The sequence below is a fragment of the Asparagus officinalis genome, chromosome 5, assembly GCF_001876935.1.
Source record: "Asparagus officinalis chromosome 5, Aspof.V1, whole genome shotgun sequence".
In the NCBI taxonomy this organism is placed as follows: domain Eukaryota; kingdom Viridiplantae; phylum Streptophyta; class Magnoliopsida; order Asparagales; family Asparagaceae; genus Asparagus; species Asparagus officinalis.
The window spans coordinates 16,598,291-16,617,158 of record NC_033798.1 but is presented as its reverse complement, the minus strand read 5'-3'; the positions used below and the strand labels follow the sequence as shown (position 1 = coordinate 16,617,158).

The 18,868-nt window shown below is 36.0% G+C and overlaps 1 protein-coding gene across 3 annotated transcripts in view; it reads right to left on the bottom strand.

Moving 5' to 3' along the window:
- LOC109842856 overlaps positions 1,030 to 18,868 on the bottom strand; it is a 34,101-nt gene continuing 16,262 nt past the window's right edge. For 2 of the 3 annotated variants that reach the window (XM_020411758.1, XM_020411757.1), the window contains 10 exons: positions 12,214 to 12,308; positions 11,794 to 11,917; positions 10,737 to 10,817; positions 6,118 to 6,216; positions 4,987 to 5,136; positions 4,788 to 4,851; positions 4,535 to 4,605; positions 3,558 to 3,602; positions 2,392 to 2,547; positions 1,030 to 1,629 (listed from right to left, as the gene is read on the bottom strand). In XM_020411758.1, coding sequence (XP_020267347.1) covers positions 1,252 to 1,629; positions 2,392 to 2,547; positions 3,558 to 3,602; positions 4,535 to 4,605; positions 4,788 to 4,851; positions 4,987 to 5,136; positions 6,118 to 6,216; positions 10,737 to 10,817; positions 11,794 to 11,917; positions 12,214 to 12,308 — 1,263 coding nt within the window. In that variant the 3' untranslated portion in view covers positions 1,030 to 1,251. The remainder of the gene's footprint in view (positions 1,630 to 2,391; positions 2,548 to 3,557; positions 3,603 to 4,534; positions 4,606 to 4,787; positions 4,852 to 4,986; positions 5,137 to 6,117; positions 6,217 to 10,736; positions 10,818 to 11,793; positions 11,918 to 12,213; positions 12,309 to 18,868) is intronic. The other variant, XM_020411759.1, reaches the window with a different exon arrangement.

Genomic DNA, 18,868 nt, shown 5'->3' with positions numbered 1-18,868 from the left:
TGATATTTAACCACATGCAATGCACGTGCATAAAAACTAGCGATGTTAAAAAGGGGAAGATAATCACGTGATTCATATGGCCTATCAAAGCTCATAAGAGGGTGGAAATTCAGCTCAAACTTCATGGGACTTGGACTTCAAGTCCCGTGAAGTTTTTTTCAACTAAAAAATTTCACGGGGCTTGAAGTCCCGTGAAAGAATTGTCGCCATTAATTAAGTCATTATAGGCTGCTAAACTTCACGGGACTTGAAGTCCCGTGAAGTTTCAGACTTTTTTTCGTCAAAACCGACCCAGTTTCAGCCTGAACTGGGTCGGTTTTGACAATTTTTTTTTGAATTGGTCGAAATTTGCGATTTTTTTTGTAAATAGGATAATTTTCAAAATTTGTCCTTTTCTAAAAGACAGCCAAGTTAATTCTCGCATTATCTTTATAACATAAGTATAATATACAAAAATTATCAAGAACCTCCATTTCTCTCTTTTATTCAGATTTACTGCACTCAAACATGCTTAAACCAGTCTCATAAAAATTTCTCTCAGAAATGCGAGCTGCAATTGTTTTAGAGTATAAAATTTAGAGGCTTTTTAATCGCATTGGACCACAATTATTTTCTTGATTGTATATTAGACCCTTATATCTTCGCATTTCCAAATTAGATCCGAAATCTATTAATTTTTTAAACTACGACCTCATGATTGGATACGCACGATCAGTAATGTTGCTATAGTATGATTAAACTCTCGGAATTAAAAGATTTGGAGGCTCTATTTAGAAATATGAGGATTTGGTGGCCTAACATAAAATTAAGAATTTTAGGATGTATAATATAACAAACCTTTATTTTCAAGGTATTATTTAAGACAACTTGGTAGATGAGTGTTAATACATCAGACTCTAGAGCTGCAAATGATGAACGTGTACTGTATAATCACCAGCACCAAAGCCAGCCAACCTGAGCACATCATCATAAAAATTAAACATTTTAGGGAAAACCATAAATTATAAAAGAAATTTCAACCCATGTGTATAAATAACTTCCTTTCCTATTTAGCGAAATACAACAACTATATCTGCCCCAAACGCTAAAAAGCGCAGTGTGACAATCCCCGATGTATATTCACAAAGAATACCTACAAGAACAACTTAGCTTTCTTTCTTTTTACAACCATGAACCATATACATGCAAAAAGAACAACAATCCCTAACACGTTTTTGTGTAAATCCAGTCAGAGAACCTATCTGCCTCATTTCATCTCTTGCTCTTGAAGAAATTAAGACTCCAACGGTGTGCCAACCCTTCGATGACGTGGCTCGATGGATTCTTTTGCACGACCAATGTGGCTCTTGTGCCGTCACTTGTATCAACTTCCTGGTTGGTTGATGATTCATTAGTAGCACAGGGTCTAATTGTGATGGGTGCTGGGGTTGCTGATGATTCCAATTTGGAGCTTGTTGAAATCATGTTATTTTCAGGCTCTGGTGCTGGCTCATTGGCTTCGGATACGGATCCTTGTGTACCATTTGATGTTGGAAGATTTGGAGTTGTGTCTATATTAGAGTGCGCATCTCCTTGGGGATGCCTCGGTTCCATGTCTTTCAAGGACTCCATTATTGCTTCCATGATCATCTGCATCCAAAAGTGAAATAAACATCATTACCATCGCCATCAACCAAGCCCATTTTTCTATCCAGATGGAGATGCTGGAATGTTGGTCAGCTATAAATGCCCATCTTTTTCTGTGGATGACAAGTAATTTCATAGTGTGTACTTACATGCACAGCTCAGAAAGATTAAATGCATTAAGAGAATATAACGTAGTCTTTAATGTATATTATTTGTTAGCTTATAAATTTCTTGAGCTCGCAAAAAAGTTATGGCCAGACTTAGTAGACTGTTTCCTGTCCTGTACTGCTCATCATGCCTTCTTTAGTAGGAGCAGGTAACTGAAGCTATAACTATATAAATGTACCCTTAAGAAAATCTTGTGTGAACATTAACATAGTGCATCAACATGGACAGCACACAAACAATATGGTCACAACATTTAACAGTATTGGCAACAAACTTTATCGTTTTGAATTAACTTCGTAGTACCAATAAAAAAGTAGATAGTAATTTTAGCTTTTTCCTGTAAGTTTATGCAATAACAGATCCTCAGTTTTTATATTACTATACTAGATGAAGTAATGATTTAATATTTTTTTTTAAAACCATGCAACCTGTGGGTTCCTTCTCGTAAAAGAAAGAAAAGAGTAACAGAGAGAGAGAGCAACATAGTCTCCTATAAGGAGACAAGGGTAAGCAGCATATACTTAATATAACTTGGAAAATAGATGACGTTTCATATTAAGAGAAATGCAATGATCAACTACTGTCTAACAGACCTACCCTTTCTTCATCTTCCATGCTGGAAGGTATATCTGAAAAGTTATCAAAAGAATACTCCACATATTCATCGTCAACGGGGCTGAGCGAATGACCATTGCTAGGGAGGGCATCACTGAACAGCCTAGAAGAGGAAGATGGACCATCTGCTCCATTTCCCTGCAGCGATAAGCGAAGAGGATAATACTTATTTGAAGCTTTTAATCATTCAATAAAATACCAAAGCACACTGGATTAGATATGTGATCTGTTGAAGGCTGCATCACATCTGGTTCTAAAAAACCACCTACAGCAGCAATGCTTCATGCAACATTACCATCAAACTTTTGCACTAACCCCCTCCTTTACCTCTTTCATTTCCCAAAACAATTACTAGCTAAGTAAACTTTAATCCCGTGCGTTATGTTAATTTACTGAGCATGGAGCCAAATATGCAATTAACAAAAGGATATCAGGTTCGGATATTTAATGAAGCCGCATTTCAACATCTTCTCATGTGCATATATTTTTTCCCCTAAGAAAAACACATTATGGTATTTTGAGGCTTTGGGTTTGCTTTTCTCTCAATTCTCCTTGGCTGCAGGGTAGTCCACGAAAAAGGGAATGCTTAACATTAGATAGTTACCAGAAGAATGTCCAACAGAAAATAAAAGGTGTAAAATTTAAGCTATTTTCTCATCCAATTCACAGAAAGTTTCGCTGTTCAAGAATATTTAAACATAACTGAAGATAGGAATGTAGGATATAACAGCAGTCATACTAAACATGATTGTCCATAAACATCATACATATTTTAGCGATCAATTTTCCACAACCTCACTGCATTGCACACTAAACTACTCTTAACGCAGAAGACTGGACATTATTATAAGAAACATACTATACAATCTTTTCAAATGCTGTAAACAATTATGATGTGCCTTCATATATTAGATAATTTATATGTGGGGCTACTTAAAAAATTTAAACTTAAAAGTTTGTTTGGCATTACATTTAAAGAAATGTCCTCAACGAGGGGTTCAAAGATAAGACATGCAAAGAGATAATATTTTCAATTTGTTGTATGTAAACTGAAACATACAGAATGATGGCTGATCTTAAACACTTGAAACAGACATTCAAACATGCGGAGAAATTAATCTGACATGAAATGAAAATATACAAGGTACCTCAGGCTCATCTTGTTTCTCTTGGGAGGAAATATCAGATGGGACCTGCAAGTCAATCGAGAAATGCATATATTAATTTACCTTTATGAATACTGCACTTGTATACTGTGAACGTTGCTAGAGGCTAAAGTATCGAGCTGTAATTTTTGGAATAAGAGAGGTCGCCAAAAGCTTTCATCAGATAATAAAGTTCAATCAAGAGATAAGCGGGCTAAAAATGAATAGAGATTTAAATATGCAATTTAGCATGCCCTATGTACATGCAGAAGGAGCATAATGGTAACTGATCTAGATGCTGCTATTCAGATGAGCACAGATTTTTTTTATTGTACTGCTGAAACATCTTAAAGGCAAACAAAGTATTCTGAGCTTTATGTTTTCTTAAATGGATCAAGCTTGGTTCATATTTGGTAGCCCACTAACTTTGAAGTTTGAACCTAATAAGATATTCGCTTCAGCTCTACCTCTTAAGCCTGACAATGTAGCATATCGAAGTCCTATCCTTTCTTAGAACCCAAAGTTCAGTATTCTGTCATCCACAAATATGTAGAAACTTCAATTCAAATAGTACAAACATATGATATTCACATAATTTCTATTTGTTATGTATTGACTAGAAATTACAGCTCAAACAATGGTTCATATTTTATTTCCTTGAACCAGATCCAATTTCATATGTTAACAGGACAGCATAAAGTAAACAAAAGCCAGTCAAATTTGAAGGTTAAAATTTAATGCACAGTTCTCTTTCTCCAGAGTCAACATAGTATAGCTACCAAATAAATAGGCATAAAATTTATCTATGATCTAACTATCACTTGGTAGAAAGCATAAGAACTCCTCAGCATCCTGAAAAGTCGATTGAAACTGTGGTAAAATGGATTAAGTATATATTCTAGAACATAAATACCACAAGAAAATCGAACATGATCTCTGCGTTAATATAATTAATTTGACAATGATTAAGTTTGACCTACCTCAGTCCGACTCATAGGTCTTCTAGAGCGTAGTTGACTGATAGCGTCTTCTGTGCTTCCTGATGCAAGTTCTGTTATCCAAGTCAAAGATAACATGCAAACATAGTGGAAACCAAAACACAAGATAAAAATACTAAGCTAATTGATTCCAAGTCAAAGATAACATGCAAACATAGTGGAAACCAAAACACAAGATAAAAATACTAAGCTAATTGATGGATCAAAGGAGAAGTACAAGGTTCTTGATTCTTGCCTGGATGTGATCCATTAGAACCATGATGTCCATACCCCATTGCAGGTACACCATTCCGGATATCCTTTACATGAGAACCAAAAAAGGAATTAGAGCACCTTGTACTGATGATAAAAGAAGGAAAATCTTTTAGGTGAGATAAACAGAATGTCAAATGAAACACGTAATCTCTATAAAAGTACCTCTAAATTTTCTTTACCTTGTCATGAAAGTCATGCATTGTGTGGAAGTATTGTTCATCTGATGGCGGGCTCAACACATTATGGAAGAAAATTGTAATTGAATCGAAGTAGAACTGTGGACGAGGGGAATTATGATCTCCATCAAACTTAATAATGTTTTTATCTCCCTGCAAGTTCATATTTCTACTGTGCATTAGGATCAAGAAGTTCATGTATGATGCTGAAAAATCTAATCCATAATGTGAGGATGTCATACAAAGCAATCAATAGGTATTGGGTAAAATAAAATGGGAAATAAATTGGTCCCATGGGGTTAACTTAGTGTATGTGTGTGTCTATTATGTCACTATGTCCATTCAAATAGAAAAATAAGACAATTAAACTCAGCAGACTGTACAACTCTGCGAGATGTATTTCATGTAAAATATCCAAAGTATATAAGAAGACCATACTATCAAATAAAGCCAGAGACTACAGTGGTTCTGCTTTTGTCATCAATAAATCTTCTTGCAAGTCTCTTCTACATTACCAAAACTCCAAAATTATGATAGGGAATGCTAATTATAATTTTATACCCTTAGCATGAACCATAGGATGAAGGCCCTTTTCATCGAGCCAAAACTTGGGTTACCTTACACGTCTTACCTCTTTTAAAATCCACTTTAACTATGCGTCCAGTAAGATTTGAATCTAGGTCTTGACATCGTATCAGCTAAAAGCTCCTTATATTACACCTAAACTCTAAGGTAGGGTGACGTTGGGAACATGATGCTATACTCTTAATAATCTCAGGACAATAAATAATGGTGAAGGTCAACATAGAATCATGCATCATTCAAGCTGAGAGATTCATGCAATCAAGTTGCCTCAACAAAATGTTGTTGTAGACATGGACAAACTGATTTTGCCCGAAAGGCCCGAAACAAACAATTTTATATTATTTTTAAGTTGCCAGAGTATACCTATGCAGTCATGTTCAGCACAGAAAAGGAGCAAACAAGCAAAGAATCTTACTATGTGCATATTTTTTTTAATGCAATTTAATAATCAGACATAAAAGCACATATTCAAGCAAGAGATTGTTTATTGTAGCAAGAGAAAAGAGTCTAAGAGAAACAACTAAGATGTAAAGGAAAATGTCAACTTACAACATAAGATTCATATATGCGGTCTGAATGCCGTGGACATATAAAGTCATCATCAGTTGCATGTCCCAACAAAACTGGAACAAAACAACACTTTGCCACCTACATGAAAATTATACAAAATTATTAGAAGCGCAGAGAAATCAAGAATAATAACTGGTCATTAAACTCCAAAATTGATTCTCAAATTATGTTTTCATACAACAATGAATCCGACAACATAGATATTGTTAACTTATGATTCCTAATTTAATTATGTTTTGATTATAACAAACTATATTTTACATGCATAGTATTTCTGAATGATTTCAGGAATATGAAGTGATGAAGTTAGGAAGTCATAGCTTTTGTGCTTTGAGGTAAAATGTACAAATACAACGATAAATAGCACAAATTTCAAGATTAGAAGACTGGTCATAAACATCAAATCATGTGAAGACCAATGGACTTGGCTTCAAAGAGAAAGACATACGCACATCAACCGAATAACGATAAAGATATGCAACGGTGTTGATAGGGGAGAGAAAATGGTCAGTTAGGTCGGTTATAGGCCTTGTTATTAAACTAAAATGAACCGAACCATTTTATTTTGGTTCAGTTCGGTTGATTCTTTAGGTTGTTAGTACAGACTCAAAGCTCAAGCACTAACAGGCGGGTAGAAACGGAAACCACGAACGCAAGTGGAAGCTCTGGCCATCAGCTGAAAATTTAAGAAGGGTAGGAGGAGGACGAAGAAAAAGAATTACTCAAGAAAAAGAAGAGAGAAGATGAAGAAGAGAGGCATGTGATCGAGATTTTAATTTGATTTGATAATGCCTTGTGACTCATGGGTAATGAAGAGAAGAATACAAATTGAGTTGCTCCTTTCTCTCTCTATTCCACTCTTCATGCAAGACAACTAGCAATGAGTGGGTAAAAGAGGTCAGCCACATGGGATGAATAGAGTGGGCCTGGCAGAGAGTGGGAGGTTTATTTCATCTATTGGCTATTGTTATTGGGTGTGCTTGAAACGGGTGTTTTTTAAGCAAGTATCGGTTGGTTCGGATTAAACCAACTTAGAAAATCTTAACCCGATCCAAACCGAACTGCCAAACATCCGGTTAGTACAAAACCGCACTGAACTGCCAAACATCAGGCAGTTCGGTCAGTTTGTTCAATTCAAACCGCAATTTGCACAGCCCTAAGTGTTAAGGTGTTTAGGTATTTCTTGTAAAATCTTATTCTTAACTTCAGTAAATTTCAACACTTAAGGTTGTTCCCCATTTAGTTACAAGCCTATAGAATCAAGTTTGAGTCAATTCCTAGCTACTAAGCTCAAGCTATGACCATTTTAGTGAACCAGGAATAAAACCATAATAATCTACGTGAAAAAATAAGTAAAAATTATAGAGATCGGTAGCTGGACAGCCAACCACTTCTCTGGACAAGGTGTCGGCCAACTAGCCACCAGCCTGTCAACTGCTAATGGGCAAATTTTCAGCTTGAATTAGCTTTGATCTCTTGCCTTTTGGTTATTAAAACGTTAGGATTTGGATATCTATTGCCATTCTAAGTTGATTTCAGATCTATTTTGAAATTTCATTGGGTTTGACTTGCAGAGATTATATTTGGTACATCACAATATTGTCTCTCACAAAAAGCCTATAAATAGAGCTTCATTCTCATCGAGAAAAAAAAAACAAATGAAAAAAGGTGACATATAGAGAAAATTCTAAAACACTCTCAACTTCTTGAAACTATATTTCAATTTTTTTTGAGAGGAAAAAAATATAAGATTGTTCACAACGATCTTTAGTCATCTCAATCTACAGCGTCAGTTCTTTAGAGGGTTTTCAAGTGAAAAAGGAGCAATTTATTGGATCAAATCTCATCTCTTTCACATCTAATTGGCTAAGTTTCTTAAACCAATCCTTATTTATTTGATTTAATTTATACACACACACATCATAATTGGACTGGATCTTAATTAGAGAGTCGTGCTTCTAGGTGACTTAACTTTTGTTTTGCAAAAGTGTAGAAATATCTGTATTTGTGCTAATGATATCTATATTATGAAAAGAGATATTTGTTCTTGTGATTTGATCTCATAGGTGCTAGGAGATTTTTTTAATCTCTAAAGTGTTAAAGAGTTCAGAAGTTGACTCTCTGGGGTATAGAGAGTTCGTCAAACAAAGTGGCTTGACTCCCTTAAGATCAAAGCGTCATGCAGTCTCTAGGTTGGTACAGTATTGAATAACGAAGCCACTTGACTCCAATGTAGGTGTAAGGATACACTTGCCTCCTATAAGATCAAGGTGTAACTCAGTTTCCAAGTTCGAACAATCTTGAGTGGAATCCTCGAATAGCCAGGAAGCTATCAGGAAATGTGGATGTAGGCAGTTACCAAACCACTTTAAATCTCTGTGTGGTTGAGCTTTTCTGCGGTGATCTCTAAACTTGCATCTCTTTATTTGCGCATTTGTTATTTATATCTGTGCTGCAAGTTTAAACTGAGATTGTGTTGGTGAAAATTTAAATAAATTGTTTAACTCTATTTGTTTAAGAACAATTATATTATACTTAGGTAAACAAGGAAAAAGTTTGAATTTCCAAATAGTTGCTAGGCCACCATGTTCACTACCACTCTAGGATGATTTTCAGATAGCATTTGTACCACCAATGAATAAATTGAAAGGAAAAGGGAAAATTACTTCAACCCCCTGAGAAAAAAGAACAAAGCTTTCCACCTAGAACAAGAAATCAAAGGTTTAAAACCATCGTTGCACAATTTCTCGGACCCCTCTCGAACCATCAAATAGTTCTTGCGAACTAATTCCCGGTACATTTGCGAACTGATTCCCTCTAATATATGAATCAGTTTCCCAAAATAAGCATACCACTTACAAGTATGTTAGATGCAAAGTCTCTTTAAGTGCACGTGCGCTATATGTAATGCAATGTGTGCAATTAAGTGAAGGGAGACGCACAATAGAGTGTATGAGCCCATGACTTTACTGTAACTAAACACACATGTTATTAAATGTAAAATGAAATCATGATCCTAAAATGAGTTTTGTGAAAGAAAAAACCGGAACAAAGAAACAAACTCCATCAAAAAGAAGTATTTTGTATGGAAAAAATATTAAAATTCATAATTAGTTTTCTAGTTTTCTACCATATACATTGGAAAACTTTAAGCACACCAACGTTACACTAACAAACTTGCGTATCGAAGCAAGCTACCCTTAACGAATCCAAGTTTTCTAAGTGCCAAATTGCATACCCAATTTCGTACCATGACCCGCTATGTACCACGTACTATGTAACTATGCTTAAAACTCATTGGATTCTTCTTATTTGGTTGCCCATCTTTCTCCACTATTGTCCTTAAAATATCCTTCGCGTACAAATCTGAAGCAACAAGGTTCTAGATTAGAGGACCTCGCGATCAAATTCAGAAGCAAACACGACGACAAAGAAGATGGAGAACACGACGAGGGCCAGGGGGAGAGAACAGGCTATCGGTTTCATCGGGTCCTCACCTTCAATGGCGGCGATTTGATCTTATGATCAAGAGATGATGACGATCTAGGATTTCTAGTGCTCCTCTTTAGGATTTGAAATGAAATAGAGTATAGCAGCAACCCCTCCAACAATGGACAAATTGTTTTTATCTGAGTTTTCAACTATTAAGGTTGGGTAGTGTGGATCAAGTAGTTATGTATTTAGATCTACTCCACCTGCTAAAAATTTAATTGCTAGAGATGTTGCAAAATGTATTGTCTTGATGATTGGTAGATTATCTTCCAAAAAAATCATGTGCTTGGAGAAGAAAATTAGCAATATGTATTATTTTGATGATTGGTAGATTATTTTAAAAATATTCATATGCTTAAAGAGAAGAAGATGATGCAGCGCAGGTAAATGTGAGGGCAATACAGGAAGAAAAATGAGTATTTTGGGTTGACTTTTTGACTAGGAAGTTGTAAGCATGAAATAAAAATTCTACGGGGGGTTTCAGTTTTGACTTATTGACCTAGAGAGTGAAAGCATCCCCCCCCCCAAAAAAAAAAACCCGTCGTCGGGGGTGGGGGGGTGGGAAGCAATTTTCCCAAAGGAAAAATATTATAACAGTTACAATATAATAATACTATTACATGTTATTTGCAATTTTACATAAGATAAGAGGCCTATACACATATTCCTGAACACAGATCATTAGCAACTCATAATAGTAACAATTATTATACTAAATCAGCAGAAGGTCTAGATTTTAACAGCACATAAATGAAGCTCGCTAGGTTTTAGGGTTCCTATAGTTAAGCTACTGTAAGGTGAGACCACAATCACAACTCCATGGAAATAGATAGCTTCATGGAAACATAAAGCAATAAGCAAACTTCAAAATGAGAAGGCGAAGAGGAAGTTGAGTACATAAAATTAGCAATTAAAAGTCTTTCAAGGAGAATATGTGCTTCTAATTTAAATAACTCAGTAATACATATCAACTGCAAAACTTTAATGATAATGAAAAGCACATTTGATTCTGTTAACTCAATCGTCTTTCTAACAAAAGAAGGAAATGCAACAAAAAATATAATTAAATCCTCAAGATAAACGAGATCTTTCAAAATAAAATGAACCTGAATTGTATCCAAATCCATAATGTCGAAGTTTGCCTTCTTCTTAATAACCTTTCGCATGTGCTGAATTGCAAGCTTCACCTACATAAAGCAGTAAAGTCCCATTCAGTTGACACATCAACAATTTCGATCATATCACCAGGAGACACAAATCAGCTATAACAGATATACAAGGAAAATGGTGTAGTTAATGGTGTCTAATAACTATCCAAATTGTTGCCGAGTTCATAGAAAAGGGAAAAAAGATAGAGATTACATAAAAGCTTCCTTACAGTAACCAAGCATAGTACAAAGGAGAAAATCAGAGCAACTTGACAACTGTCATATAGGTGCTACAGAAAAGACTATTCCTTTTATTAGAACAAAAATGAAAAAGCTGTACGGTTAAAATAACTATTTAAGAAAAGGGTTTTTTAGATATTATTCCTTTAAATCTTTAGTAATAGCATATTAGTCCCTCAAATCTTGAAGATTGCATAGTAGTCCCTCAAATCCTATAGGATCTTGCAAAATTGTCCTTCAAGTTAAATCGTGTGAGATTTGAGGAGAATGTTCCGTCAAATGACTCAAATCTAACGGTTGGAGCCTAAGTGACCATTACCCCTCTATTATGCTCCCCAACCCATTTCTTAAGAGGTTTAAACCCAATGTCTGCTTTAAAAAAAACCCAAACCCACTTTAGTTGTTCTTTCCAACGGTTAGAAAAGAACTCTTAACCCAAAGTTAAGCTTCACAAAGGTTTGAAACATCAGAGAGGGGTAGTTTGATAATTGCTAATACGGGGTTAGTAGATAACCCAATCATGGTTAGGTTTTTTAAGTGAAATACTAACAGAGGGACCATTTTGCAAGACCCTATAGGATTTGAGGTAATATACGTAATTTCCAAGATTTAAGGGACTAAAATGTAATTATTGATGATTTAAGGGACTAATATCTAAAAAAAACCTTAAGAAAAACATTTGAACCTAACACAACATAGGGGAAAGAAAGAATATATATGATCCTCATTTAAACCTTTAAACTGAGTTTTAGAGATATCTCTCAATTTTGCTTACAGTAAATTTTGGTAAGGGGTATCTGTAAGTATCCACAAGCTCCATCATCAAATCGACCAAATTGGAGAATGGGCTATCAAGAACCATTCCAGCAATTGATGGATCTTCAGCACCGTACATCAAGCTGCAAGAAAGAAGTGAAATGCTCAGACGTACTTCAAAGTATGATAAGCATTAGACAATCACTAAATCATGAGGTACAATATATTCATATAGGCAGAAAATATACAGATCTAACTTCATGTATGAGGAGATGAAACAAAGAATATCTGTCTCCATAATAAACAAGGGAAACATAAAACAAATTGTTGCTTCAATATTCCAAAAATAGAAAAAGTAACACCAGTTTCAGGAATAGCTAAAGACAGAATCCAAGATCCTAACTGAAGCAAATAAGTGCAAAAAATCCACGAACAGAACCTGGTGACAGCACCCATGGAACGCCCCCATAATCCAATGCAAGATACATTTCCTTCTGCTCGCAAGTAGTTAACAACAGCTTTAAGATCTTCTTTCTGAGGGAGAAAAAGACAACTAATTCTATGAGAAAAAATTAATGAAGAATAGACTATAGGATACTGTCTAAGGAGAAATTTTCCACTTAAAACTAATCTTTTTTTATTTTTCATTTTGAATTTTTGGAATAACAGAAACCAGAAAATATCTTCTAGCATCTGGTATAGACATTATATCAAAGTACAACAGGTTAAAAGGACAAACCAAAACGGAAGGCTTAGCTGAAACATTTGTAGATTTACAGTTTACCTGAGCATTTTAATTGAGTAAATAAGATAAAAATGTCAATTCCTAGATATGAAAAAAATAGTACATAGCACCTATCCAAGTGTTAACGAGTAAATGAGAAAAATTGCTCCCCAAGCAAGGTTGAAATTTCTGTATTGGTTGCAGTTTTAGTTAATCTTCAATTAATATCATGAATTCGACCATTTCGAAAATTTCATACAGTCAGAAGACCATAATGACAATCATATGGAAATATAGTGTAGTCACTAGTAGAAAATAACGTATCGTAGACGGATTATTCTAGAAGGAATTTTTTCCGTCTAGTTTTATAGAAAAAATTCCGTCTAGAATAATCCGTCTAGGATAGCAAAGTAGACGGTTTATTTTTTTTAATTTTTTTTTAAATTTACCAAGTATCCTAGATGGAAATTTCCGTCTAGGATACATCCTAGACGAAAATTTCCGTCTAGGATACTTAGACCATTTAAAAAAAAAATTAGCCCATTAAAACTCTTCCCGCCCTCCTTTCCCCCCAAAATAAAAAATTTCTCTCTCCCAAAATAAAAAATTTCAGGAACCCCCAACCCCATCCCCTATCCTCAATTTCAGGGATTCCCTCAATCCTCATCTTCAAGCTCTCCATTGACATCGCCACCCATCTCCGATCATTTGAGATCATCAACTCCGATAAGATCCAAGTCTACCGCGGCTTCGACATCACCACCAACAAAATCCCCGCTGCCAACTGTCGCGGCGTCCCCCCCACCTCCTCGGGTCCCACGACCAGCTCCCCACCTCCGCCTTCCACTCCCCCGTCACGACCTTTCTATATTGAAGTCCATAACAGGGGTACAACTCGGCCCATTCCAAATCATATTTACGATCCTTGATCAAGATTAGATGCCTTCGTATTTTTATTTATAAATTCATCTTTCAATCTCAAAACATTTCCCAATTTTAGATCCATCTCGATCTCAGAATTTAGTCAGCAAAACGCTAACAAATTCACTCCGTTCTCCGATCCTCAGCCATGGCGACGGCCGTGAAGCTCAACCTCCTGCTCTTGCTCTCGTGTCTCGCTATGCGAACTAGGGTTCGCCCCTCCCCCCATCTCGTTAATAAACTAAAGGCTTCGCTGGATCTGATGTTCTTTGTTCTTGACCTCTCGTTGAACGCAGGCGGAAAACATTGGATCAATCGTTTTCTTTGATGGCATGAACTAGAGGTTTATTCGTAGCAATTCCATGGCGATCGATGAGGAGGTAAGTCATAAGCTTCTGTTTCTCGATATTCTAAGTATATGATCATCAAGTTTGATTCTTGCCATAAAATCAGGATAGTGGCCCTTTAGATCATGATGGCTTTCAACTTTGTGTTTGGTGCAAACTGAGTAGATTGATGAGATTGCCGTAGAATTTGATAGTAAAAAGTCTTTTATGTTGAAATCCAAAGACTTAGCTATGTTCCGGTATAAAATATACACGAAACGTGATTTAAAATGTGCCTTTTCCATGCCCATAATATTGTTATGGCTCGGGTCTTGGTGGGTGGGATGTAGGCTGTCTCAAAGTTGGGATTTGTCTCAAAGCTACGAATGAAATATCAGATCAAAGTCTTCTGCTGGAAGTTGGTTGTAGATATGCTCTCCTGATGCACATACGCTGTTCTTTCATGTGCACCTTGTTCGAATTCAATAGGGAAAAGCTTGCATAACATTGATGTTCGTAGAGACATCTAGATGATTTTATGCTAAACTACTTGATACTTGTTTCGCTGTTCTTTCATGTGCGCCTTGTTCGAATTCAATAGGGAAAAGCTTGCATAACATTGATGTTTGTAGATGCATCTAGATGATTTTATGCTAAACTACTTGATACGTTTTCTGTTTACATCGGTTACTCATCAGCCATCATGGATATTCATCATAGTCATCTTCTATGTCAGAAAATTGCATGAGTGTTTTTTTATTACAACTTTTGGAATTGGGATGCCAGATTAACTAAATCATAGAGCTCCTTGTTCTGACTAGGACAAATCATTATCAGCAAATGAAGTTGCTGCAACCGTATCAGTCTTATTTGGTTCTGCTCCGGTCTCGCTTTCATCCGATTCATCATTCAAGGTTATGCTTTGGTACACCTCTCTTTGGAAGTTCTGATACTTAAGTTAAAATCTGACCTTCTAGTGTGTTCTGTTCACGGTTAAATGAAGTTCTGTACCCTAGTCTATTTGACAAGCTTCATGTTGTTTTACTGCTGGAAGTCACGGGAATTAAAGGTCAGTATGTTCAACTGATGTTCTATAGAATTTTTGTTTTTTTCTCTTTCTTCATTTGGAATTTTAATTTCATGTTATTTCTCATACAGATCCTCGATTACCCTTCGCCTACTCAAATGACCAATTGGGTAGTGTTTTTAGTAGCAACATTGTAGGCTTAAGTAAAGCTGACATAGAACTTTCAGGTATCCTGATTTAATTCTAAGAAAGCATGTCTGATATGAGACACTCATCTTATCCCTTGCCTTTTCACTGCATCCTATATATATTGATTCAATTTCCTCTTAGCTGTTGAAAAAAATTTATAATCTCCTACATTACATTATATTGTGTCAACAAAATCATCACTTTGGTGCACTCATCAATGTAAAAATTAAGTTTTTTTAGTTTAAGATCAGTTTAAATTAATTATTTTGCATTGCTAACTATCATTGTTTGGTATATAGTTTGGTATTATCAGCATTAAGTACAACTAGTGTTACCTACAAATAATCAAAGGCAGTATATTAGTATGGACACTTACAATGTTACCTATATATTTTTATATGCTCGAACTGAGACCAAAACTCTAAAGCAAACCTTTGAAACTAGTGAATCTGTTTAACGGAGTCTTAAGCTGGGATTGAGTTAATTTTTTTCTGTAAGATATCAATACTTTGTTCATTATGATTTACAGGTAGATGGGTGTTTGATATTTTGTTTCATTTTCCATGTTTGAAGATTTTGTGTAGGCAAACTAAGATGGATGAGGACATATACAATCAGTTGGTAGAGAAGGCTAAGGAAGAAGGCTATGATGTGAGTAATCTTGGGAAAAAACCGCAGCTTGAGCCTCCACCTGAAGGAGATGAAGGCCCCAAGGACACCAGGGGAATTTGGTGGTTCAAATCCCTCTTCGACAAATAGAAGAATGTATAAATATGTCGTAAATGAAATGTAATTATATGTTCTCTCATCAGACTGGCTTAAATGATATGTAACTGAAATGTAACTATATGTCGTAAATGAAATGTAACTATATGTCGTAAATGAAATGTAACTATATGTTCTCTCATCTTATATGTATCATTGTTGTAGATGAATCATCCATTTGTTCTTCAATGCACAAAGTAGATTCCTAACAAAAAAAAAACTACAGTAGCAAGCATCCTAGACGGAAATTCCGTCTAGGATGCTAAAAATCCGTCTAGAATACTTTTTTTTAATAAATAAAAAACATCTTAGACGAAAATTCCGTCTAGGATGAGTATCCTAGACGGAATTTCCGTCTAGGATGGTTTGGCTATCCTAGACAGAATTTCCGTCTAGGATATCCATCCTAGACAGAAAAAATTTCCGTCTAGAACGAGTTTCTTAGACGAAAATTTCGTCTAGGATAGCCAAAACATCCTAGACGGAAATTACCGTCTAGGATACTCATCCTAGACGAAATTTTCGTCTAGGATGTTTCCGTCTAGGATTATCCTAGACGGTTTTGAATTCCGTCTAGAATAATCCGTCAATGATGTATTCTAGACGAAATTTCCGTCTAGAATAATGCATCCTAGACGGAAACTTCCTAGACGCGTATCCTAGACGGAATTCCGTCTAGGATACTTATCCTAGACGAAAATCTGATTTTCCTAGACGGAATTTTCCGTCTAGGATGCCTCATTTTTTACTTGTGAGTAGATCTCCACATACTCTATGAATGTGGAAAAGACACGGATAATCTGATAGGTATTTTCCAGTTTATCAGGACATTTTGAACAGCAAAGTTCAAGGTTCAACAACATTATAGAAAGCACCGGACACTGGTAGGCATTAGACCAGACACCTAGTCGGGGCCTTATCGGACTTTTTTTATTTTTAAACTGGAGGTAGAGGAGGTTTTACTGAAGGTTGGAGAAGTGGAGGAGGTGCTCGGAGTCAGTGGAGGAGGTGCTCGGAGTCAGTGGAGGAGCTCAGGGAGGTTAAGACGTGGAGGCGACAATGAAAAGATCAGACAGTGACCAAAGCTCTGCAGTCTGCATAATGGCCCATGGTCCTCTAGGGGCTCCCAAAACCTAAGTGGGTGACCTAAGTACTATTTAGGTCCAGCCATCCAGGTGGACATCTAGATCGTTTTTTAAAATTGTAATCGCACAGATTTCACTTAAAACCATATATTACAATAACAAACAACAGTCTTTTACCTAGCAAATTGGAGTTGGTACTGATTCCCTCAACTCCTCTCTTTTCAGGACGTAGTGGCCTATTCTCACCCTGGCCTACAAATCAACCAGAGTTCTAACTAATTTTACATAAAGCTAAATACAAAACATCATCCAATAAAGAGGATGATGTGTTTATATGTCATTATGGACTTTTGAGGTCAAAAGTTCTGCGTCAAATTGTGTTCAGATGGGTATAATGAGATGGGTTTTTTACCAGACCGAATAGAGCTAAAGAAGGATAACTGATTAACTGACCATAGATGCAAGACTATGTCAAGATTGTCCTCTTAAGTTCATGTAGTTCCCACTGTTATAAATACTGGTAAATAGTGCCGGAGTAGCGGCGCTAATAGCGTAAGCGATCCCTTCCTGCTACGTTTTTGTCTAATAGCGGGTACATATTGCGGAATATGTGTTTTTCGCTAGTAAAAGCGGCCAATAGCGTGTCATAGCTGTGAATAGCGATTGTAGGCAAAATCCATTTTTTGATTGCTATTTAAAAGTGGTTTAAGGTTTATTTTTTAAAAAATTAAACCCGCCCCACAACCATTGCATCCCACCGCCTCCCGTAATTTCCGACGTATTCTCACAGCCTCCCACAGTCTTCGACACCTCCCTCAACACTTCCTCTCACCTCCTCTCGCCGTAAACTTCTCCTGCTGCAGTCCTCTGACCACTCAACTCATCTTCTCGAAGACGACAACTCTAAAATTCCTCCTTCAGTCGTCTTCAGTATTATGTGATGGTTACATGTCTACTGACTATTGCATACTTGGTATTTAAAGAAATCAAATATACACTTTTAGATTTTTTTTAGTTTTTTCTTTAATATTTCTTTTTTTAATATGTATACATACCTAATTAGACCGCTATTTGACTTTGCGCTTTTTATCGATATTTTGTCGCAATAGCCCCAAATAGCATTAGCGATGCCTCACCGCTACACGACACTATCCGCTATCAACAACCATGATAGTTCCAAGCATATTAGCTAACAGACAACTCATGGGTCTAAGTCAACACAATTTGATTAGTGGAACAAGGAGCTTATTTGTGAACAAATAATTTGACAAGATAGTTGTTCAAATGCAAGATGTTTTTGGAATTTTGAGTGTATATTTGATGAATTTCAATCAGGGATGGGGAATCAAAGAGCAAGGGAGTATTAATTGTAGCCTTTGAGGGTTGCGAGTGATGATTTAGAACAAGTTAAGATACTAGATAGGTTAAAACAACTAGGCTTCCAGTGGAATTTGGCGTATGAATGGAACAAATTGGACTCAATCTAGAGGTGAATGTTTGTAAGGGTTTCAACTCTAACCAACTATTCAAGTAGGTGTTACAAGATGGCTCTAGGCTTGTTCGAGCAAAATTGTAACTTTTTAACCCATACTTCAAGGTTATGTTGGAGCAAAAAGGTCTTTAAGATGGTACTTGAGCAACCCAGATTCAACTGGTTTCTAACTCTTTGGTATGTCAAGGGTCTCAACTCCAACCAACTATTCAAGTGGGTGTAACAGGATGGCTCTAGGCTTGTTCAAGTAAAATTGTAACCTTCAACCTTACTTCAACAAGGTTTTAAATATCGGATATCGGGAAAATATCGGATAACCAAAATTTATATCGGATTGCGAATATTGGAGAAATATCGGGGATATGTGGTAAATATCGGAATACCATAACGACTATTTGCATATATAGTATAATGCACTAAAATATAATCTAAACATACTTAATGAAATCTAAGCATATTAAATGTAAATAATGTATGTTTAGGATCACTATTCACATTGTAAAATAAACAAAAGTACAAGTCAACGGTGTAACATTTGGTCTGCTTTTTTTTGGGGGGGGGGGGG